The sequence below is a fragment of the Copidosoma floridanum genome, unplaced genomic scaffold (genome assembly GCF_036245765.1).
Source record: "Copidosoma floridanum isolate Cflo_tuat_1 unplaced genomic scaffold, Cflo_Japanese_pri ptg000006l, whole genome shotgun sequence".
In the NCBI taxonomy this organism is placed as follows: Eukaryota; Metazoa; Arthropoda; class Insecta; order Hymenoptera; family Encyrtidae; genus Copidosoma; species Copidosoma floridanum.
The window spans coordinates 20,731-45,215 of NW_028321883.1; the positions used below are offsets into that span (position 1 = coordinate 20,731).

The 24,485-nt window shown below is 41.3% G+C and overlaps 2 protein-coding genes across 6 annotated transcripts; one reads left to right on the forward strand and one right to left on the reverse strand.

Moving 5' to 3' along the window:
* The first annotated feature begins 9,629 nt into the window (after nucleotides 1–9,629).
* Nucleotides 9,630–13,496, forward strand: LOC149375480 (tripeptidyl-peptidase 2-like). 5 transcript variants are annotated; one of them, XM_089598449.1, is made up of 12 exons: nucleotides 9,630–9,683; nucleotides 9,818–10,185; nucleotides 10,305–10,410; nucleotides 10,494–10,546; nucleotides 10,635–10,792; nucleotides 10,869–11,056; nucleotides 11,137–11,721; nucleotides 11,820–12,294; nucleotides 12,364–12,664; nucleotides 12,733–12,982; nucleotides 13,070–13,172; nucleotides 13,252–13,496. In XM_089598449.1, the coding sequence occupies exons 6-7, from the start codon at nucleotides 11,049–11,051 to the stop codon at nucleotides 11,570–11,572; spliced, it is 444 nt and encodes a 147-aa protein (XP_089454575.1). In that variant the 5' UTR covers nucleotides 9,630–9,683; nucleotides 9,818–10,185; nucleotides 10,305–10,410; nucleotides 10,494–10,546; nucleotides 10,635–10,792; nucleotides 10,869–11,048; the 3' UTR covers nucleotides 11,573–11,721; nucleotides 11,820–12,294; nucleotides 12,364–12,664; nucleotides 12,733–12,982; nucleotides 13,070–13,172; nucleotides 13,252–13,496. The 5 variants fall into 5 exon arrangements, with proteins under 5 accessions (XP_089454575.1, XP_089454573.1, XP_089454577.1 ...); XM_089598447.1 differs by having other exon boundaries at nucleotides 10,629–10,792; nucleotides 11,820–12,664; XM_089598451.1 differs by having other exon boundaries at nucleotides 11,820–12,664.
* Nucleotides 13,497–19,571: 6,075 nt separating this feature from the next.
* Nucleotides 19,572–24,201, reverse strand: LOC149375481 (uncharacterized). Its single transcript, XM_089598498.1, has 4 exons — nucleotides 24,111–24,201; nucleotides 22,869–23,906; nucleotides 20,344–22,806; nucleotides 19,572–20,272 (listed from the first exon to the last, which is right to left on the reverse strand). Exons 1-4 carry the CDS (start codon nucleotides 24,199–24,201, stop codon nucleotides 19,572–19,574), a joined length of 4,293 nt encoding a protein of 1,430 aa, XP_089454624.1.
* Between the last annotated feature and the right edge of the window lie 284 nt (nucleotides 24,202–24,485).

Below are 24,485 nucleotides of genomic sequence, written 5' to 3' on the forward strand. Positions count from 1 at the left end.
GGGCATTCCAGAGGTTCTCACCAGTGCTCCCAAATGTGACTGGCAAACATGTGAGAAATAACACAAGCACCAATCCCCACACAACCCGGAGCGCTTACTGGCCGCTTTGTTTATTTAAAATAAAGTGAATAAAACAAGCGCCAATCCCCACACAACCCGGTCCGCTTAATGGTCCCTTTATTTTTTTAATATAAATATAATAATAAGACAAGTGAAAATCCCCACACAACCCGGTGCGCTTACTGGCCGCTTTGTTTATTAATTAAATAAATAAAATATCACAAGCGCCAATCCCCACACAACCCGGTGCGCTTACTGGTCCCTTCATTTATTTAAAATAAAGTGAATAAAACAAGCGCCCATCCCCACACAACCCGGTGCGCTTACTGGTCCCTTTATTTTTTTTAAATGAATATAATGATAACACAAGCGCCAATCCCCACACAACCCGGTGCGCTTACTGGCCGCTTTGTTTATTTAAAATAAAGTGAATAAAACAAGCGCCAATCCCCACACAACCCGGTCCGCTTAATGGTCCCTTTATTTTTTTTGAATAAATATAATGATAAGACAAGCGCCAATCCCCACACAACCCGGAGCGCTTACTGGCCGCTTTGTTAATTTAAAATAAAGTGAATAAAACAAGCGCCAATCCCCACACAACCCGGTACGCTTAATGGTCCCTTTATTTTTTTTAAATGAATATAATGATAATACAAGCGCTAATCCCCACACAACCCAGAGTGCTTTCTGGTCGCTGTAATAATTAATAAAATTTATTAAGTAACAACGCGAGTGCTTATCACCTGACTATCCAGGATACTCACTGGTCACCACTGGTTGCGCTTGAATGATTATTTAATGCTTTTTAATGATAATTATTGCTACTAGTAAGCGCCCCAGCTTATGGAGTGATTGTCGCTTGCCTTATTACTATATTTATTGTAAAATAAGTATGCGACCAGTAAGCGCACCGGGTTGTGTGGGGATTGGCGCTTGTGTTATCATTATATTCATTTAAAAAAAATAAAGGGACCAGTAAGCGCACCGGGTTGTGTGGGGATGGGCGCTTGTTTTATTCACTTTATTTTAAATAAATGAAGGGACCAGTAAGCGCACCGGGTTGTGTGGGGATTGGCGCTTGTGATATTTTATTTATTTAATTAATAAACAAAGCGGCCAGTAAGCGCACCGGGTTGTGTGGGGATTTTCACTTGTCTTATTATTATATTTATATTAAAAAAATAAAGGGACCATTAAGCGGACCGGGTTGTGTGGGGATTGGCGCTTGTTTTATTCACTTTATTTTAAATAAACAAAGCGGCCAGTAAGCGCTCCGGGTTGTGTGGGGATTGGTACATGTTTGCCAGTCACATTTGGGAGCACTGGTGAGAACCTCTGGAATGCCCCCTTCTTCTCTGCCTATTCGCTTCTCCAACACTCTATAGATTGGTATGTTAGTGACAGTAACTTTTATGTTACTGACCGTCATTTTCACTGCGGGAATCCTCTTCACCCAACGCTGCCCCACATAATCCCCCATTACACTCCGCCATCTATTTCTATGTATTTGCCCTGGTTGGACCTACATAGGGAACTGGGTAACTAATGTAGGCCTAACATGAAGCCCTTTTAAACTTCCTGATCGGGGATTGGGCTCATTACAACTTGAGATAAACTCTTCATTTAAGCCTGCCCAAGCCCTGGCATCGATGTATGGCTTGCCTGGCCAGGCCTTGGTTTTAGCCTTTGGATCACATTTTTGTCGGGAGGTTGCTATCTTTTACCTTACTTTACCTGGCGTTTTGAAAACTGATAGGGGCTGTGTTCGGTAATTTCCACCAGCCAGTAAATATAAAAGACATATATGGCAATGTCGCTTTATTGGAGGCGCCACTGTCGCTATTCACTGGTGCTCCATGCTGTGTTCGGCAATCTCACCAGTAAAAAAGCAGACGACGTTAAGGGGGCTCTTGTTTATGTTTTTATATTATAGCAGAACGTCAAAAAATAATATCACGAAAAAGAGCAATTAGATCGACGTCGTCTGATTGTTACGGGTGAGATTGCCAAACACAGCACCAGTAAATAGCGACAGTGGCGCCACTGTCGCTATTCACTGGTGCTCCATGCTGTGTTCGGCAATCTCACCAGTAAAAAAGCAGACGACGTTAAGGGGGCTCTTGTTTATGTTTTTAAATTATAGCAGAACGTCAAAAAAAAATATCACGAAAAAGAGCAATTAGATCGACGTCGTCTGATTGTTACGGGTGAGATTGCCAAACACAGCACCAGTAAATAGCGACAGTGGCGCCACTGTCGCTATTCACTGGTGCTCCATGCTGTGTTCGGCAATCTCACCAGTAAAAAAGCAGACGACGTTAAGGGGGCTCTTGTTTATGTTTTTATATTATAGCAGAACGTCAAAAAAAAATATCACGAAAAAGAGCAATTAGATCGACGTCGTCTGATTGTTACGGGTGAGATTGCCAAACACAGCACCAGTAAATAGCGACAGTGGCGCCTCTAAGGACGCGACGTTGCCATAAAAAGCGTTGGCTGCGATGGTCAAAAGTTTGACGCCAATCGCAACCTTCAGAGCGCTTCTTTATCAGCACCACTGCCGGCCAAGCTGTTAACTATCGCTGTGAACTATACATATATAGATATGTGCGCATGCGCACATCAGCGATAGTTCACAGCTTGGCCAGCGATTGTGCTGATAAAGGGTGTAATCCGCAACCACCGCGAGCAGTTACATATGTAAGACGTGACAACCTTGCGTGGTTGGGGGCGCTACTGTCGATTTACTGGTGATGTGATCCGCAATCCTGCCAGCAGTAAAACTGTTATTTCTATTTTTGCTGTGATCCCGTGCAATTCCGCCAGCAGTAAAGCTGTTATTTCTATTTTTGTTTTTGGCACTTGAAACTATTTTTTTTGGTCTGCGTGTTTGTTTACGTCGAGCACAATATGCTTTGTTTACAATCAGAAAATGTCACGAAAAAGAGCAAGTAGACCGACGTCGTCTGCTTTACTGCTGGCGGGATTGCGGATCACATCACCAGTAAATCGACAGTAGCGCCCCCAACCACGCAACGTTGTCACGTCTTACATATGTAACTGCTGGCGGCGATTGCGGATTACATTCAAAGAAGCATTCTGAGGCCGCGGTTACATAGACGGGTTCGACTGCGTCTGACTGCGTCCTCACGGGTTTGACGTACGTCCATCAGAATCGTGCCTAGTTTTTTGCTGCCAACTTTAAATTAAATAAGTCCCAAAAATATCCGTTGTATCCACACATTTTTTAAGATTATTCAAGGTTTGCACGTTGGTAGTGAAGAACTAGGCACGATTCTGACGGACGTCAAACGCGTGCGGACGCAGTCAGACGTGAACGCGTCTATGTGACCGCGGCCTGAAGGTTGCGGTCGGTATCAAACTCTTGACCATCGTGGCCAACGTTGGCCATACATGTCTCTTATATTCACTGGCTGGTGGCGATTAGGGTTGCCAACCGTACTCTTAAATAGAGTATTGTACTCTATTTCATGGAAGCGTACTCTATACTCTATAATGCTCACAGAGTACGCTAAAATACTCTATTTTTTGGTACACCAGGTTTTTTTTTATTTAATTGAGCGCGCCATTACCGATGGTAGGTTAAGTAACGAACGTTATTTGAAAATTCATAGTTTCAATCGGGGAACAATATCCTACTGTTCCAGCCGTTCCGAATGCGTATTTCATTTCGGTTCGATGTTCGATTGTAGAAGGGAAGATTTAAAAAAATTTGTTTCTGCAGTTGATGGAGAATTTCATGAACTTCGAAGGCATATTGGTACTAGATGGTTGTCATTACTCCCTTGTGTCGATAATATTTTGTTGAATTGGCATGCTATATGTGTATATTTTAAAAGTCTTGAGGATGATTGCCCAACAATAATTAGTGATCTGTTGATGTTAAATAGTGAATACGATTTAATTGGAATTTACTTAAGTTTTGCAAGTCATGCTTTAAATATATTCCAAAAAACTATTAAATCTCTTGAGGGTAACAATATAACGATTGTAGATGTTTTCAGTATAATGAATAATTTAAAAACAGATTTAATTCAACGACAAAACGATAAGTTTTTTGGCTATACAACAAAACAAAAAATGAAGCCGATTTTACAATCGTTGCCTGGCCTCTTTAATGAAATCAACCAGAATTTTTCTTTATATATAGACAAATGCTTAATTTATTTACAAAAATGGTTCGATTTTAGTAATGATAACTGGTTATTCTCACTAGATTCAATATCTTTGAAAACAATTATTGAATTTGATCAGTTGGAAAAAATTATTGAAGGAAAACTTAATTTAAAAAAATTAATCATAGACATGGATAGATTGTACTCAGAAGTAATAGTTTTTAAAAAATTACAGGAAAAGTTAATAAGTGACACTACTTTTATGCAAAAAAATACTGCAGAGAAATGGCAATTTATTTTTAAAAAATGTTCAGACGAATTTTATAATTTGAAAAAGATTATTGGCTATATATTGTCTATTCCAGCTACTTCAGCGTTCAGTGAGAGAATTTTTTCACTCATGAATATAAAGTGGCGGGAAGAAAGAAACAAGGCATCATTAAAATTAATAAAGAATGAGCTTCTGATCTATATAAATTTAGAAATAGAATGTTTACAATCGCATAATTTTTTTAAAAATAACGTTCAATTGTTATCTGCTGCAAAAAACGAAAAAAAATACTGTTTTAAAAATTAAAATAAAAAATACTCTATTTTTCAGGTCTGTACTCTTAATTTTCCCTCCTTCGAACCAAATGTACTCTATTACAATTTTAAAAAGTTGGCAACCCTAGTGGCGATTGCCGAATACAGCCACGAACGTGAGTGCGTAGTTCGGGGCACTGTATGTACAAGCACGCGCTTGCGTGTTTGTGAAAACTTCACCTTTTGCATGTTAAGAACTTCAATGCTGACCTCCTGGACCATTGGTTTAAATAATTAAATAATTGATGACAAAAGAACTTATAAAACATATCCTATGCAAATATCAAAGCCTGAAAGACAGATATATGTACAATAAGGTATATTGTACAATACTCTATATTTATAATAAAGATGAATATTATTTTAAATTATAGCAGCAGATTTAGCAGAGAAAAAATTAACAAGGAAAACATTGATTAATTTCAGAATTTGTGTTTTTATTATGTGGGTATCTATTGTTTATTAGATAAAAAATATTCTAATGTATTTGAAATTTTTTTTTTATTTTGGAATAAAAGCTTGTTTGCATTAACATTGTGTCTTATTCAATTTTGTGAACAAATAAATTTACTATCTGCACGTATGAGGTCCCTACGATCAGCATACTATGCATAGATGGCGTGCAGTAGCTAAGAGAAAAATGGCGTCACTGACATACTACGGCTATAAGGCCTATAAGTGACGACGGTATACGGTTATTGTGGACTGTCTTATGTGACAACATATCCGTCACGCTGACGTGGGGAGATCATGAATAATACATTTGTGTCAATGGGACGCCATTTTTCTCTTAGCTACAGTACGCCATCTATACTGAGTTTGCGGACCGTAGGGACCTCATACATTGAGACTTGTGAAGTTGGCGCCCGTAAATATTAAATATTAACATTTTGCACTCATTCAGGGCTTAAATGAATTCTCCTTACTTGCGCATTTATCCTCCACTTGAATTTTTATTTGCGGATCAATAGTTTGCGAGATATTTGCAAAATAAAAAGTCGAAATTGGGCGCGGCGCTGAAGTAAAAAAACTTTGTTTTGAGTTCTAAAGTGGGTTAAAATCCAATTCTACCTATATGATTCGATTCCTCCTCATTTGCGGATTACGGAGGTATGTAAATTAATTTAATTAAATGTCACAAAGTTTGTAAATAATGAATTTACTTACTGAGTGAGAGAATCTAGTAACTTTTGTCTAGTGACTTTTGGTCCAGTGCTCCGTTCCTATTGTTCGGTACACGTCGTTTCCTCCGTACAGCGGGTTCTACAAAATATTTATCAGAATAGAATACTTTAGTAGGTATTAATCTATTAATTATTAGTTATAAGTTATTCAGCTTTTGGGTCAATACACACACACATACATACATTACATACTTTAAACTCAAGGAAAAATTTATTTGTCAATAGGTACCGATTTTTCATCTTAAGAATCTAATATCTTGAATCTATTGTGGCAAACACTGTGGACTGATATTTGTTCATTACGCGCGAAATTTTAATATTTGTTGTTATTCAAGAAACAAATAGCAACACAACTAAAAAGTAGCAGTACAGCTATAATCATTTTAAGACACAGCTAAGCACACAAGTAATAATTTTGTTTGAACAAGTTTTAGAAAACAGCTCAAGCATTCAAATTTCGCGCGTAAACGATTAATTAGGCGAATTGAAGATCAAGTTACCGACCAGTGGAAACGGATAAAAGTGACACAGGCTGTGTTCGCCTGAGGCTCTGTTTGTTATTAAGTCTGTTAAGGTCACGTGATCATTTATCATAAGTGCGAGGAAGACAGCATGATGTCACCATCTCAGTGTCTCACTCGCACTTATCATAAATGATCACGTGACCTTAACAGACTACAAACGGAGCCTATGCAAACAAAGCGCCAGTAATACATTGACAAGTACTTAATTTAAAAAAATGTTTATTAAATGGGTTTGCACTAGATTGCATAGTCATCGAAAAATATGTGTGTGTGTGTGTGTATTGACCAGGGGCCGTACCTTATAACTATTTTTATGTACATCGGCCTATGTTATAACATAGGCCCGCGAAGCTAAAAAAATTTATATGGTACGGCTCCCGAAGGCTGAATAACTTATAACTAATAATTAATAGAATAATGAAACGACATGTACTAAACAACAGGAACGGAGCACTGGACCAAAATTCAGTAGACAAAAGTTACTAGATTTTCTTACTCAATAATTAAATTCATTATTCACAAACTTTGTAACATTTAATTACATTAATTTGTATATCTCCGTAATCCGCAAATGATTAGGAATCGAATCATATAGGTAGAATTGGATTTTAACCCACTTTAGCACTTAAAACAAAGTTTTTTATACTTCAGCGCCGCGCCCATTTTCGACATTTTATTTTGCAAATATCTCGGAAACTATTGATCCGCACATAAAAATTCAAGTGGAGGATAAATCCGCAAGTAAGGAGGAATCGTTCAAGCCCTTAATGGGTGCAAAATATTAATATTTAATATTTACGGGCGCCAACTTCACAAGTCTCATACATTGGTCACAGTTATAAGTTAACTGGTCAGCCAGGGTAGGACCAGTGTTGGTCTTCAGTCCTTAGATTTTGGCCCCGAGCGCTTGCCAGCGCCACCCCCGGGGCAAGCCGAAAGCAGTCACGTACACTACAGCGTTGGGTTAGGCGGATTCAATATCGGAACTTCTTCCCTAGATCGTATATATAGCTATACGATCTAGGGAGAATGTTCCGTCGAGCAGACAACTCAGCAGTGAAGGGGCATTGCCAAAGACACGCGAAAATTCAAAATTGTAATATTAATAACACAAGTGCCTATCACCCAATGACCCGGGGCGCTAACTGGCCACTCTGTTAAAAAAATAATTATTAAAATAACACAAGCGCCTATCACCTCATGACACGGGGCGCTTACTGGCCACTCTTTTAAATAAATAATTATTAAAATAACACAAGCACCTATCACCCAATGACCCGGGGCGCTTACTGGCCACTCTGTTAAAGAAATAATTATTAAAATAACACAAGCGCCTATAACCTCATGACACGGGGCACTTACTAGTCACTCTGTTAAATAAATAATTATTAATAACATAAGCGCCTATCACCCAATGACCCGGGGCGCTTACTGGCCACTCTGTTAAAGAAATAATTGTTAAAATAACACAAGCGCCTATCACCTCATGACACGGGGCGCTTACTAGTCACTCTGTTAAATAAATAATTATTAATAACACAAGCGCCTATCACCCAATGACCCGGGGCACTTACTGGCCACTCTTTTAAATAAATAATTATTAGAATAACACAAGCACCTATCACCCAATGACCCGGGGCGCTTACTGGCAACTCTGTTAAATAAATAATTATTAATAAATAACACAAGCGCCTGTCACCGTATAACCTGGGGCGCTAATTGCAAATCAAGTAAATAAATAATTATTAATAAATATGTCAAGCACCTTTTTCCTGATGATCCAGGACACTTATTTGCAACACTATTAAATAATAAAAAGTTGATCGATAACATATGTAAACATATCACAACTTTGATTGCCTATCTAGTACCACAAAGATCTTTTTAAATGGCGCTCTTATAATTTCTCGATAATTTATTATTCAATAGTAGCCAGTAAGCGCCCCGGGTCATAAGGTGATAGGCGCTTGTGTTATTTTAATAATTATTTATTTAAAAGAGTGGCCAGTTAGTGCCCCGGGTCATTAGGTGATAGGCGCTTGTGTTATTATTAATTATTTATTTAACCGAGTGACCAGTAAGCGCCCCGTGTCATGAGGTGATAGGCGCTTGTGTTATTTTAATGATTATTTATTTAAAAGAGTGGCCAGTAAGCACCCCGGCTCATGAGGTGATAGGCGCTTGTGTTATTTTAATGATTATTTATTTAAAAGAGTGGCCAGTAAGCGCCCCGGGTCATTGGGTGATAGGCGCTTGTGTTATTAATAATTATTTATTTAACAGAGTTGCCAGTAAGCGCTCAAAGTCACTGAGTGATAGGCGCTTGTGTTATTTTAATAATTATTTATTTAACAGAGTTGCCAGTAAGCACTCGAAGTCACTGAGTGATAGGTGCTTGTGTTATTTTAATAATTATTTATTTAACAGAGTTGCCAGTAAGCGCTCGAAGTCATTGGGTGATAGGTGCTTGTGTTATTTTGATAATTATTTATTTAAAAGAGTGGCCAGTAAGCGCCCCGTGTTATGAGGTGATAGGCGCTTGTGTTATTTTAACAATTATTTCTTTAACAGAGTGGCCAGTAAGCGCCCCGGGTCATTGGGTGATAGGCGCTTGTGTTATTAATAATTATTTATTTAACAGAGTGACTAGTAAGCGCCCCGTGTCATGAGGTTATAGGCGCTTGTGTTATTTTAATAATTATTTATTTAAAAGAGTGGCCAGTAAGCGCCCCGTGTCATGAGGTGATAGGCGCTTGTGTTATTTTAATAATTATTTCTTTAACAGAGTGGCCAGTTAGCGCCCCGGGTCATTGGGTGATAGGCACTTGTGTTATTAATATTACAATTTTGAATTTTCGCGTGTCTTTGGCAATGCCCCTTCACTGCTGAGTTGTCTGCTCGATGGAACATTCTCCCTAGATCGTATAGCTATATATACGATCTAGGGAAAAAGTTCCGATATTGAATCCGCCTAACCCAACGCTGGTACACTAAAGTGCAGGCCCTAGTTTCTCAAGTGGAGTAAGCAGAGTTCGGTCAGACATGCCCGGGACCGAGCCCACGGAAAAGTCCCTAGCGTTCTAGCAGACAAAATGTGCGTGTGTTGATGTGTATACTGTGATACTGTCAGATGCATGTATCATTGTTTGGACTGTAAAGATGTAGTCTTGTTCTAGTTAATACATTTTAAAGTGAGGCAAATACATATATTTGGTTTTGGGTTTTGGCTAAATTGCCGCTAATAAAAATTAAGATGTATAAGGCATTCAGGAAAGTTTTGTTTGTTGTTAGTTGTTCTCAGCTAAGTTAATTTTTCCCATTGCAGGTTTAACATTTTCTACTCCATGTTCAACAGACATGAGCATAGGATCTTTGGTTTTCACATTCAAGAAAGAAGAATCCTGGGAAAAAAGTGATAAACATCATGTTTAGACTGAACACTAAGAGCAAGCTCCAGCTTCAACTGATAAAATTTCATCGAGATGTAGAGATATATTTGTTACTCTGCATGAGCTGTTTACAATAACAGTAGTCCCGCTGCCAGTCTGCTAGATAGCATCAACGTGGCCAGGAACAATCTTACTCTTCAAGGCTGACAAGTTGACACTGTCAGGGATCACATCAAAGTATGAAGTAATGACACTGCCAGAGGTGAATTCATTGATTAAGCTGACCTCCATCAATGCTATTGCGGTATGTTTCTGAGAAGGTGCATGACTTCAGATACTATTTAGAACATATACAACATTGATTAAGTTATTATAAATAAATTTTGTAATAAAGCTGAACAGATAATTTTACGTTTGGTTTAGCTGCCATAGAGTCAACTTTTTAATTATTTTTTAAAATAAAGTGCGGTGCCTAACTAAACTTACCTGACCTCATGGAACAAATTTTTATTGAAAACACATGCATCAGGTGCGTATTTTGTGTTCGTTTCTATTTTAAAGTAATTTAGCTTATTGATTGACATGTCACTTTTGCATTACTCTCGTCCACAGGTATGCACTCCAGGAGAGTGATATTGCATTGTTTTTGAATAACGACAATGTTGGTATGTTTAAAGACACTTGCAAAATTACATCCAAGTGTTTAGATAAGCTTTGTTAAATTATAATAATAATTATTGCTTCAAGTTGCAGATGCCTCCTTGAAAATCGATTTTAATAATAGATTACTCTGGTAAGCAATGTGACTTGGGTTCATTTCCCAACTGGCATTGATTTGATGCACTTGTCAAAAGACCCCTTGGCATTAGAATGGATGCTGGTTCACTGCCAGAAGGTGTTCATTACACAAGGTAAAAACGTCAATATTCTATAAATGATTAAAGTTGAAGCAATTGTTGGAAATCGATTTTCTTCTTTCATTCACAGTATTCAAGCTTACGATGTAACAAATATAGATAAAGGACCTGTTTATCGCATATTTATCACTGCAGTACAGCCAGCGACAGTTCCTAACAATTTTTCCCCTCCAGATCTCACCTTAAAAACTGTCTCATCCAAACCAAATACTATCCAGCGACACTTTATCATTGTCCCTGATGATTCCACATGGAGAGGTAAATTAAGGGTCACTTTGTTATTCAAATACCATTAACGAGTCAATAAGGGTTAAGAATTTTCTTTTTCTTTTTTTTAGTATTAAGACTAAAATAACATTAGCTGGCTGCGAACTGATCAACCTGTTGCTTGAGATGCACAAGCTCGAGGGTGAGCGTTACTTGAACGAGCCAATAAACGACGTGGCCAAAAACATAATGACGCTTTGGATGTCGAACTCAGCGCACAATGTACTGTTCTTGCCACGTAGTGTTATCATCACCTGCTGTCAAAAGTATTTCCTATTTATCAGTCAACTGAGCCACTCGGCCCGTGGTGTGGAGGTACTATACGCAGTTATCAACTCCTTGACAAGCTGCAAGATTTGGCTGTATCTACCAAACATCAGTGTTACATCGAGCTTGTTGTCTCATCTCTGGATTACTTGCGGGAAAGCAAGAGCAGACGAGAGTTGGCTAAGGTGGCGAACGACGCGTCGTCAGAGAGCACGAGACTGTATGCAACACGCTTCCTGAGGATTTTGTTGCGAGCGAGAAAGAGGGACACGGACCATTGGGTGATTATGGTCAAGAGGTCAAAAGAAAGCTTAGCCAAGATCACTCAAGAACGACGCCTGAGAGAAGCTGGAGAAGCGAGCCGGATTCGCGTGAAGACAGTAATTTTGGTACTCTAAGATAGTTTGATTTAATCAAATAAAATACTTTAAAATATCAAACAAGCTAAAATGCTTGTTTACATTTATTATTTTATCTTCATTTACAGCAAGACTAAATAAAATGAAAGCTGCTCTGTGGGCGCTGGGACACGCTGGTATGTACGTCAGCAATTGGCGTTGAGCAGCTATGCAACCTGCATGATCTTGCAGTGGATCTCCACGTTCAACATCCCGCATCAATTCCCAACTTTCCGTCACCCTTCGTCGAGTTTGCTGCAGCAGCAATAACAGCACCAGTATCAGCAGTGGATATTAGGGTAGCAACCTTGACATCAGAGAAGTTTGAGCGACGGCAGACCCGAGCTGCCTCATGTGTTGACTGTAATAAGAAAGCAGAGAAATCAATCGGAGAGTGCTGCTGCGGACTATGAGTCATGAAGACTGTATTTGCCTGACAGAGGTGATACTCTTAGTCATATACCCAGTTGGCAGAGTTTTAGCCAACAAGATGTAGAAGGCTTGGCAAAGCTCAGGAACCTGCAGCGGTATCGCAGGCCAAGTTACTCCCCCAGCAGTGGAGAGGTAAAATGACTAGTTGCCACCTCTTCAGAATTTCTTCAAGTTACTTACGATAACTAATTATCATCGTAGCATGTGCATAGCCAAGAAGATCGTCTTTCCCTGCAAAGTTTAGTAGAGTACGAGTCAGTGAGCAGTTAGAACGAAGCTATTATTCCATCGACTCCATCTCATCCGATCTATAAGTATAACGACAATGTCTGCATCATCGACTTTGTCTCAAGATAGCAGTAACGATGGTAACGAGCGTTACGTAGGTATTGCCTTGCCGCGGAAACTTACTCAGATATTTCCAGAAGCCACTGCATCCGATGTGCTTTTTGACAAAAAATCGGATAAAAATCGTCAGATTTACGAAACCAGATTAACTTAGGTGAAATTTTCATTTAACAGAATTGCATGAGATTATGGTTTGTTCCTAAATGATCATTTCCGTTCTAGGAAATCCATTTAGGCAAAGTTTCGCTCTTGCACGAAAATTTGAGGTATGTGAATCAACTCCTCCAAGTGGAAAAACCTCAGGTAGCGAGTGACTCTGAGCGTTGTGCGTCACTGATACCAGCCATCGTTCTGGAAGATGGAGGACACGCCAGTTCGGAAGAAGCTGTCACTGCCACGTTTACTAAGCTGAATGTAACTGAAAGTTTCACATCCAAGATTTCCTGCACAAGTCCCTCGACAAGCCTTGCAAGTGAGTTTTTTTTTGTTTCAATAAAAATAAAACTTTTAAATCTCTAAAAATTTACTGTAAGCTAACTGTTATTAATACTTATTGCAGAGATGTTTTAAAACGCACTCAACAGCTGGCCAATCCAGCTTTTCATAAGGAAAGTTGACAATCGTTACTCATGCTGAGGCAACACTATCCCGAGGTGTTTAAGGTAATTTATACATTCATTTTTCAATAAATATAAAAATTCTCGCACTTGAAAATTTTGCACATGAATTTTTGTTTGACAGGACGAGTGTATGTATTCCGAGGTAGCTGCGTATTCAGCAAGTAACGTGTATCGTATTCAGGCAAGGTGACACATTTTCCAAGGTGGTTAGCGTACATTATAATTTACCTGTGTGTTTTAGTAAAAATTATTTACCAGCATTCATAAACAGCAATAAAAGAGTAGTAATAGTAATTAAATTATAGAAGATCATTAATTATAAAATGAGATGCTCATACGTAGAAAAGTGGATTTTTTATGATGAACACGGTGGTTCTTAATAAAATTAATTCATATCAGAATGAAAGACTATTCTTTATAAAAATCGTTGAAAAAATGTTGTAATTTTATATGTTGTGAATTCACGATAGTTGTCAATAAAATTACTATACACGAATATCGTTTAGAAACGATGACTGATCACATTTTAATTGTTATAAATATAATATTAAAACAAGTCTACAGTGTAGTACTTTCATTTTTTAACCATGTGAGCCTTAGTTATCCTGCTTAAAAAACATGCAAATCGTAGTTATTATAATTTCTTTTTTTTTTCATGAAATTGGTGAGAATAATATTTGTCTGTAAGGAAAAAAAGGTTTATTCTGTTCGATTTTCATTACTCAAATATGTTTATGATCAAAGATTTCATTGAAACAGTTAATTATGTAAACAAAGATTTGATTTCTTCTTTTTTTTTTCATTTCTACCAAATATCTACTCATTAAATTAATTTTTTACTAGTTCCTTTAAAAGAAATCACTTTTAAACATACCGTCACAGGTCAAATCGATTTGTGACGCTAAACCGTTTCTTTTCTTTTTACACGTTTATCCTTGACAAAATTGTTTAACGACCTTAATATTTAAATATCTTCTACAGGGCGTTCTGATTTTGAGCCAGGAAAACTATACCACGAGATAAAGCTCATCAAAAGCTCTCGAAAAGCTTTTTACAAAATTTGGATTCGATGGATAATTAACGAGATATTGTTGATTTAATAATCGATCAATTCCTCCAATCACAGAGCACTTAGCCTCAGGAGGCGGGGCCTAAGCATTGTGGAGGGGCGACTACGCACAGCTAAACTCTTTTACGGAGAAGGTGGTAATAGGTATGCCAGGAGACAAGGTTACCGACTGCAGAGATTTGATCAGTTACCGTACCAGCGCAAAATTCAAATAGCAAGGCCGAAGTATTTTAACCGGAGATCTGATTTTTGAGAAATGATTACGCACGTCCACTACGCTTATTCAGTGCATATTTTTTTCTCAGTAAATTTCACAGAGGAACAATTCAATTCAAATTTTTTTGAACATGCATCGCCTGATAAAAAAACCAGAATGTGAGAGGGTCTCATGCGTTGAGCTCGAATACTCAGTAAAACTCTTAATCTTTTAACGTTGAACTGCTTGGAGATAAAATTTTAATTTTTTGTATACTGTAGAAGAAGCTCATTTCACGCATTAACTTGGTCAAATTTTTTTATTTCATCAAACTTTTTAGTCTGATTTGCGAAAATAAAAAAAATAAAAAAATAATAAATAAAATTACAATCAAGCAAGACATGTGCGTTCATGGGGCACACCTCTCTAACGTGTAAGATGTTACTAAAAAAGGATCAGTATTTAATCCATACAAAGCTTTATCGTCTGAGAAATAACAGCTACATCTAGAAACTAGAGAAAATCTCACGCTTTCAGCGCGATGGCTCAGCGCGAATCAGAATGCTTATTTTTTCATCTACGTGTCGATAGGTCTTGAACCTTTTGGTCCCTGGAGTACAACATGACTATTAGAAAAAAGGCAAGAAAATTCCGCACATCGAGCTAGTTCATTTATCAAAAATCTTCTAAATCTAGAGCTTACATTATCTAATTTCAAAACATAACTATTCTTATGCCCTCCAACATCATAAGCACTAAAAGTTCAAGTAGGCGGAAAGGTCCAACATGGTGAGAGTAATTGACTAGCAGAGGCCACAGTTTTTATTTTTGTTTCCTTTTTTTTTTTTTTTGTCTATGGAAAAAAATTTACAAAATTTTGAAACTACTTTAAGATAAAAAAAGTGTAAAAAAAGAAGAAGCCCATTTCAACTTTTAGTTGGTCAAATTTTATGCATTTTGTCAAACTTTATCGTCTAAAAAAGGATTAGTATTTATTCCATACAAAGCTCTATCGATAAAATATCTCTTTCTGCCAGTAAGTATTGGCGACTAAAAATCCAACTGTTTATTAGTAGATTCATCAATAAAATAATCTTACAAGCAAGTAAGCATTGGCATTAAAAAATCAAATAGGTATTCAGTAGATTTATCAATAATATATGCCTTTAGGCAGATAAGCATCGACGATAAGAAAAAACCCAACAGATTTTGAATGATTTTTTAAATAAAATAATCTCTTTGACGAGTAACCATCCGCGATTAGAAGCCCAACTGTTTATTTGAGAATTAAATAAAAAAATTATTTTTGAGGCTAGTAGGCATCGGTGATTGGAAACCCAACCATTTTTCACTGGATTTATTAATAAAATAATCTTTTAACCGAGTAAGTATTGGCGATTAAAAACCCAACTTTTTTTCACTGGATTTATTAATAAAATAATCTTTTAAACGAGTAAGCATCGGCGATTAGAAACCCAACTGTTTATTTGGGAATTTACTTTTTTTAAATCTTTCAGGCGAGTAGGCATTGGCGATTAGAACGTCAACTGTTTATTTGGGAATTAAATTAAAAAATAATCTTTGAGGTTAGTAGGCTTTGGGGATTAGAAACCTAACTGGTTTTTAGGAAATTTATTTACATAATTAATCTCTTTGAAGATTTATGAATAAATATACTAAACAACTGTATGATTTCTTTTCACCGATGCTCACTAGCGTAAAAGCTTATTTTACTAATAAATTCATAAAAAATATGTTGGGCTCCGTATCACTACCGCTTACTCGCCCAAAGGCAGATATTGTTAATAAATCCACTGGAAACCCATTAAGTTTCTTATCCCTGATGCTCAATTGCTTAAAAGATTATTTTATTGATAAATCCACTAAAAACTACTAGGATTTTAATCGCCGATGCTCACTCGCCAAAGAGATTATTTTATTAATATAATCACTCAAAATCTGTTGGGTTTCGTATCACCGATGCTTACTCGCTAAAAAATTATTGTAATAATAAATCCACTAATAAATTGTTGAGTTTCTATTTACCGATGCTTACTTGCCTAAGGCATTATTTTATTGATAAATCCACGAAAAATCTCTTAGGATTCTAATCGCCGATGGTTACTCGTCAAAGAGATTATTTTATCAATAAAATCACCCAAAATCTGTTGGGTTTCCATCACTGATGCTTACTCGCCTGAAGGCAGATATTACTGACAAATCTACTGAAAACCTGTTGGGTTCCAATAATCAAACGTGCTTACTCGCCCAAGAGATTATTTTTTTAATAAATCCAGTAAAAAATAGTTGGTATTCTATTCACCAATGCTTATTTGCTTAAAAAGTTATTTAAATAATAAATTCACTAGTAAATTGTTGAGTTTCTATTTACCGATGCTTACTTGCCTAAGACATTATTTTATTGATAAATGTACTCAAGAACTGTTAGGATTCTAATCGCCGATGGTTACTCGTCAAAGAGATTATTTTATTTAAAAAATCATTCAAAATCTGTTGGGTTTTTTCTTATCGTCGATGCTTATCTGCCTAAAGGCATATATTATTGATAAATCTACTGAATACCTATTTGATTTTTTAATGCCAATGCTTACTTGCTTGTAAGATTATTTTATTGATGAATCTACTAATAAACAGTTGGATTTTTAGTCGCCAATACTTACTGGCAGAAAGAGATATTTTATCGATAGAGCTTTGTATGGAATAAATACTAATCCTTTTTTAGACGATAAAGTTTGACAAAATGCATAAAATTTGACCAACTAAAAGTTGAAATGGGCTTCTTCTTTTTTTACACTTTTTTTATCTTAAAGTAGTTTCAAAATTTTGTAAATTTTTTTCCATAGACAAAAAAAAAAAAAAAGGAAACAAAAATAAAAACTGTGGCCTCTGCTAGTCAATTACTCTCACCATGTTGGACCTTTCCGCCTACTTGAACTTTTAGTGCTTATGATGTTGGAGGGCATAAGAATAGTTATGTTTTGAAATTAGATAATGTAAGCTCTAGATTTAGAAGATTTTTGATAAATGAACTAGCTCGATGTGCGGAATTTTCTTGCCTTTTTTCTAATAGTCATGTTGTACTCCAGGGACCAAAAGGTTCAAGACCTATCGACACGTAGATGAAAAAATAAGCATTCTGATTCGCGCTGAGCCATCGCGCTGAAAGCGTGAGATTTTCTCTAGTTTCTAGATGTAGCTGTTATTTCTCAGACGATAAAGCTTTGTATGGATTAAATACTGATCCTTTTTTAGTAACATCTTACACGTTAGAGAGGTGTGCCCCATGAACGCACATGTCTTGCTTGATTGTAATTTTATTTATTATTTTTTTATTTTTTTTATTTTCGCAAATCAGACTAAAAAGTTTGATGAAATAAAAAAATTTGACCAAGTTAATGCGTGAAATGAGCTTCTTCTACAGTATACAAAAAATTAAAATTTTATCTCCAAGCAGTTCAACGTTAAAAGATTAAGAGTTTTACTGAGTATTCGAGCTCAACGCATGAGACCCTCTCACATTCTGGTTTTTTTATCAGGCGATGCATGTTCAAAAAAATTTGAATTGAATTGTTCCTCTGTGAAATTTACTGAGAAAAAAATATGCACTGAATAAGCGTAGTGGACGTGCGTAATCATTTCTCAAAAATCAGATCTCCGGTTAAAATACTTCGGCCTTGCTATTTGAATTTTGCGCTGGTACGGTAACTGATCAAATCTCTGCAGTCGGTAACCTTGTCTCCTGGCATACCTATTACCACCTTCTCCGTAAAAGAGTTTAGCTGTGCGTAGTCGCCCCTCCACAATGCTTAGGCCCCGCCTCCTGAGGCTAAGTGCTCTGTGATTGGAGGAATTGATCGATTATTAAATCAACAATATCTCGTTAATTATCCATCGAATCCAAATTTTGTAAAAAGCTTTTCGAGAGCTTTTGATGAGCTTTATCTCGTGGTATAGTTTTCCTGGCTCAAAATCAGAACGCCCTGTATAAAGTTTTTGATAAGATAGCATTGCATACATTTTTAATAAAATTAGAATTGTTGAATATAACCATATTTACAACAGCTATGAAATGTATAACTAAACGAAGACTTCGTTATGTCAGATCAATATAAGTAAAGTGAAAAAATTTCTAATCATTTGCTCGACACTTCTCTCTTTTCCAATAATACAAAAAAAGTTATATATATTTTGCAATTTAATGGAATAGGACGATGACAAAATATTTAAGCTTTTTTTTTTTGGTTTTCATGATTTGACTTATTTTTACTTAGAGAATTATTTTTCTTTGACAATATTTTTTCTCATTAGTGTGTGCATCAACTTTTTTTGTCAATTATATTTATTTTGAATTTTTTTTCAAATACGTTCAATTATCACGATTTTTTCACATATTGCACTGTATTGTCTTAAATAATTTTTATACTATTTCTTTGCAATACTATAAGTGTCAATATATATACAATTTTTGAATTTACGTTTTTAAACACTCGCGCGCTTGTTCTCTGGCGAATCCTGTGTATAAGGGCGTTTCGATTGGCTACATATTTGGGATTATGATGTCGTGTTGGAGCTTCTCCCAATGCTCAAGGCATAGAGGTATAAGAATAGAGGAGAAAAGGGGGCGTGATATGCGACAGCAGAATTCGCTACGTAACGAGGCATCTGTCTTTGTCTGGCAGTTATGTTATTGGTCGAGTCATACATGAGATTGAATCAACTGTAGGATTCAGGACGAAGAAGTAGCCAATAACGTGGCTTTGGCAACAAGGACAGATGCCCCGTTACACTTAGTTATGCTGTCGCTGCCGCTAATGGGCTAGTATAGCGCTTTTCCCCTCTATTCTTATACCTCTATGGCTCAAGGATATCGGAGGTGCGAAGCAGGTTATGGAATGAATGAGCGAACGGGTTAAGAGTAATTTAACTTTATTTATTATGAAACAAGAAGAGACTGCACTTTGTTAAACTGTTCGCTGCTCGTGGACGAGGCGCGTGCTGTCGTCGTTGCTGGTCGAGCGTCGTCTCTCAAGCAGCGTTCGCTACCTTACGGTAGGCGCTGTCTTGAGTCGAGAGAGAGGAGGTGGCGCGCGCAGCTAGTCCGTGCGCGGGATTGCGGGATAAGCTGTTGCTTCCACCGAGAAGCTTGATTTGAGCTTTAGCCGGTGGATGGCGCCACAGGTACTCCCCCTGCAGTGTTGTCTGCAGGGTGCAGACAGAACGATATAGCTTTCTTGACCTTGGGCAAGGTCGTGGTTGGTCCAGATGTGGGCTGGGAAGGCGGTGCGTCGGCCAAAGGCCGCGTTGAATGGTCCTGTGTCTGGGGGCCGTTTGTAACCGACGTGGGTGGTTGCGAGAGCTGAGGAGCAGCGACGTCATTGCTGGTGATAGGCAGGTCGGCTGCTTCGAGGTAGGCCGGCTTCAACGTGTCTGTAGAGACCGTGCGGGGCTGGCCGTTGACCTCGATAGTGTAGTTTTGCTCGTCGATGCGCCGGATTACCTTGTGTGGCCCTGAGTATGGAGGGTCCAGCGGTCTCCGGATAGCGTCGATGCGGCGAAAGACATGAGAGCATCTCTGTAGATCGCTGAAAATGAACGGCTTCTGTGGAGGTAGGTGCCTTGATGCCTGGACAGGCTTGATGACCTGCGTGAGGCGTCGAAGGCCTTGGACGAAGGACGGCGGGTTGACGTTCGGGTGGCTCTGGGTGGTGAAAAAATCACCGGGCACCCTGAGGGTCGTGCCGTAGAGCATCTCGGCCGGAGATGCTTGGAGGTCCTCCTTGAATAGGTTCGGAGGCCCAGGAGCACCGAGGGAAGTGCGTCGGGCCATGGGACGTCCGGGCAGCACATCAGGCCAACCTTGAAAGAACGATGAAAACGTTCTACCATCCCGTTTGACTGCGGGTGATAGGGCGTCGTCCTCATGCGACTTGAGCCGATCATCTTGGCGAGCTCAGTGAATAACGCTGACTCGAACTGGGCTCCTTGGTCCGATGTGATGGTCAAGGGCGTTCCGAAGCAGGCGATCCAGCTGTCGTACAGGGCCTTGGCAACGGTCGCTGCCTGTTGGTCGGGAACGGGAACGGCGACCGGCCACCTGGTGAATCTATCTATAATGGTTAGGCAGTACTGGAATCCTTTGGTTAGTGGGAGCTTCACTAAGTCGACGTGGATGTGTTCAAAGCGTCCATCAGGCATGTTGAAGTCACCGAGGGCTGAGCGGTTGTGCCTGTGCACTTTCGAGCGCTGGCAGGCCTCGCACTGCTGAGCCCAGTGAGTTACGTCCTTCCGTAGTTTGGGCCACGTAAACTTCTCGGAGACTAGGCGTGCGGTTGACTTAATGCCAGGGTGCGAGAGGTTGTGTAAGACCTCGAATGCCTTTCTGCGAAGAGTCTCTGGAAGATATGGCCTCACGTTCCCAGTCGAAATGTCGCAGAGAATCTGTTGGCCGTCGATCTTCAGGGCTTGAAGGTCGAGGCGGGGGTCGTCGAGCAGGTGTCCGAGTTCGGAGTCGTTGGCTTGGGCCTTTGCAATGACCTCTGGCTCCAGGATGGATGGCATAGCGACGGCGTTGATCCGTGAAAGCGCGTCTGCCACCACGTTCTCCTCGCCCTTGACGTGAGAGAGAGTCACCTGGTGCTGCAGGATGTAGTCAATCTGTCGGGCCTGTCTTGCCGAGGCCTTGTCCGAGCGTTGGCGGCCTGCGAAGACAATAGGTTTGTGGTCCGTGTAGACTGTGAAAGGGCGTCCTTCGAGGACTCGATCGAAGGTCTTGATGGCTACAAAGATAGCTAGCAGCTCCTTGTCGTAGGCACTGTAGTTGGCCTCAGCCTTGGACAGCTTCCTGGAAAAGAAGCCGAGTGGCCTCCAGGTGCCACGTGGGTACTCCTGCTCCAGGGCGGCGCCGATTGCGGTGTCCGAAGCGTCTGTCCTCAGGGCGATTGGAGCGTCGGGCCTGAGGAAGGTCGTCGTGGCTGCTTTGGTCAAGTGGTCCTTGCACTGCTGGAAGGCGAGATCAGCGTCGCGGTTCCAAGCGAGTGAAGCCTTTTTGCTCTTTGGCGGCAGGTCCTTCAGAAGATCGTTGAGTGGGACCATGGTGTTGGCTACTCCAGGCATGCAGCGCCTGTAGAAGTTCACCATGCCCAGGAATCGTCGGAGCTCGGAAGAGTTCTCCGGTTTCGGGAAGTCCTGGATGTCCTTGACCTTGTGGGCTGGGGGGCGGACACCATCAGCAGAGACGGTGTAGCCCAGGTAGTCGACCTCGAGCTGGCCGAGAACGCACTTCTGCGGGTTAATGCGCAACTTCGCCTTGCGCAGAACATCGAAGAGGAGGCGCAGGTGTTGCTGGTGCTGCTCATGACCCTCGGAAGCCACGAAGATGTCGTCGAGGTAGCACCTGGCGAACGGTAGGTCGCGTAGGACGTGGTCCATGGTCCGCTGGAGCGATTGAGCGGCGTTTCGTTGACCCATGGAGGACCTGGTGAATTCGTATAGTCCGAACGATGTGGCTATCGCTGTCTTTGGAATGTCCTCCTCGGTGATTGGGATCTGGTAAAAGGCCTTTCTCAAGTCTGTGACCGAAAAAACTTTACCAGTCGCCTCCTGCAGTAGATCGTCGATTATCGGCAGGGGGTAATGGTCCGGGGTGGTACAGGCGTTTAGGCGCCGGTAGTCCCCTGTGACTCTCCAACCTCCACCGGATTTCTCGACGAGGTGGAGTGGGCTCGCCCACTGACTGGATGATGGCCGGACGATGCCTTGATCGAGTAGTCGCCCGATTTCCTCCTTAGCTGCCTGCAGGCGTGGGCCGAGCAGGCGTCGAGGTCGCTCGAAGACTGGAGGGCCAGTCGTATGGATGGTGTGGTGTACCGGCAGGTCTGGGAGAGCTGCGGTAGTAGCCTCCAGTGAGCAGAGGTCCGCATATTCTGTGAGGAGGTCCACGTAGCGTTGGCCCAGGTACCCAGAGGGTGTGCGCTCTGGTGTTGTGATGACCAACACGCTGTGGATTGCTGCAGGCGCTAAGGCGCCGCGCGTCGAGAGGTTAGTTGTTGGGTCGATCAGTCGCTTCCCCTTAACGTCCACGAAGTAGCCGAAGTGGGCGAGGAAGTCGGCACCGATGATGGCAATGTGGGTGTCGGCGACGATAAAACTCCACGTTGCTGCGCGTCGAAGGCCCAACTCGATGGTTAGGGTCTGCGTGCCGAAGGTGGCTATCGGCGTTGCGTTGGCAGCACTAAGCGTCAATGGTTGGGGCTGCAGCTCTCGGTCCTTGATGAGGTCTTTTGGCAGCAGCGAGATGATAGAGCCCGAGTCAACCAGGAAGTACACCCGAGACTCTCGGTCATAGAGGTGAAGGCGGTTCTCTGAGAGATCTTGGTGGCCCGCCTCCGACACTTGTGAAGGAGGGGGCCCTACTGGTTTCCCGGCTTAGACACGACGTAGCTGCAGGGCGCACGGCAGCTCCGGGCCGCTGGGCCGAACCTTTGGTGGAAGAAGCACCAATCTGGGTTGTCAGCGGCGGAGGCTGCTTGGTTGTTCCGCCCGCGAGAGCGCGATCTGGATCGGCTCCGGCCGCGTTGCTGCTGTTTATTGAGGAGCAACTCGTTAAGCATCTTCCGGATGTCAGCGACCTCTTGAGCCAGGCCGGATCCAGCGGCGGCGACCGGGGCAGCGAGGGACGCGGATGGTGGAGTCACGGCAGCGGTGTTCGCGGCCGGGACCGAGCTGATGAGCTCGTCAGCCATGGCGCTGAGCTCGTCTAAGGTGGCTGTCTTCATAATCCGCAGGATACCGTTAACCTGTGGGGGAAGAAGGTCAAGCCACCTGATTTTGAGGATCTCGTCCGTGACTTTGCCAGCCGCGAGGTTTTTCATCTGGCGCAGGAGCTGAGATGGTTTGAAGTCTGCCAGTTGCAACTGGCCAAACAGCTTGCGCAGCTGAGCGTCGGAAGTTTCCTGGAATCGGGCCAAAATCGCGTCTTTGATCGCCTTGAGGCGTCCGGTCGTTGGGGGGTTGGCGATGATGTCCGAGAGTTCGGAAACAGCTGGTCCGCTGAGGGCTCCGACGAGCAGGATGTAGCGCTGGTTGTCGTCGGTGATGCCTGCGGACTGCAGGATGATCTCGACCTGAGCGACCCATGCCGCGGGCGCCTCGGTCCAGAAGCGAGGAATCTTCGGGTCAGACATGGTGGCAGTGCGCTGCTGGTGTTGTTGAGCCGGCGGCTGCGGCTGGTGCTGTTGTTGTTGGACGGTGTCAAGGGGCCGATGCACCTGCTCTTCTTCCTGACGCTCTAAGCGACGCTGGTAGCGTTCGTCTCGGGGTGTCACTTCGTCGTCCTGGTCCCCCAGCGTTGCGAATGTCGAATGGCCGACACCGGCGACGTGCGTGTCGAACTGGGGGTGAGGGCGCGTAAGCGCGAAAGAGGCACACAATAGCGCGTGGATGGCTGTCCGCGCGGGCTCAGGCTTGTATGGCCTGGCACGCAGAGGTTTCACTTATACGCACGCACTCACGAAATGTTAATTAAAAGGTTATGGGCTGGGCGAGCTATGGCTCCAGCCGCAGCGACAGTAATAAAAGAAAGGTATTGTCGTAAATAACGGTTACAGTACGGCACTGTCACTTCACTGCACTCAGGTACGAGCGACATAAAGTAGCGAGGGACGGCCTCGTGCGTCTCGCGAACAATATGTCCGACTTTTGGTGCGCTCGCCTTTGTCGCGTCTCAAATCCACAGCGTGGACGACGTGCTGAACACGAGCTGTTTCATGGAGCTCACTTGTCGCCATGCAGCACAGTAGTAATGTGTGGCGTACGAGAGAGGGGGAAGGGGGGCGGAACTTGTTGGATCGCCTCGCCCTCACGCACTCACTCGCGAAGACAAAAAGAGAAAAAAAAAAAAAAATGCGCACCACGAGCACTCGTCGCTGTTGCGACGGGTAAGCCAAAATGGCCGCGAGGCCAAGCGCGTGCTTTGGGGCCGAGAACAAAGAAAATGTATGCACCACGGGGATTTGACTGCTTGGTGGCACGAGGCACTGCGTGGTCGCGCGAAAGAACAAAGTAAAATTTT

Bases quoted from the DNA above. Each gene is read 5' to 3' on its own strand.
- LOC149375481 (XM_089598498.1), bottom strand. From the start codon at position 24,201: ATGGCGACAAGTGAGCTCCATGAAACAGCTCGTGTTCAGCACGTCGTC. The intron at 22,807-22,868 runs GTGCGCCCTGCA...CTCCTTCACAAG, and splicing joins CCCAGCGGCCCGGAGCTGCC to TGTCGGAGGCGGGCCACCAA. The intron at 20,273-20,343 runs GTCGCATGAGGA...CGTTCTTTCAAG, and splicing joins CGCCAAGATGATCGGCTCAA to GTTGGCCTGATGTGCTGCCC.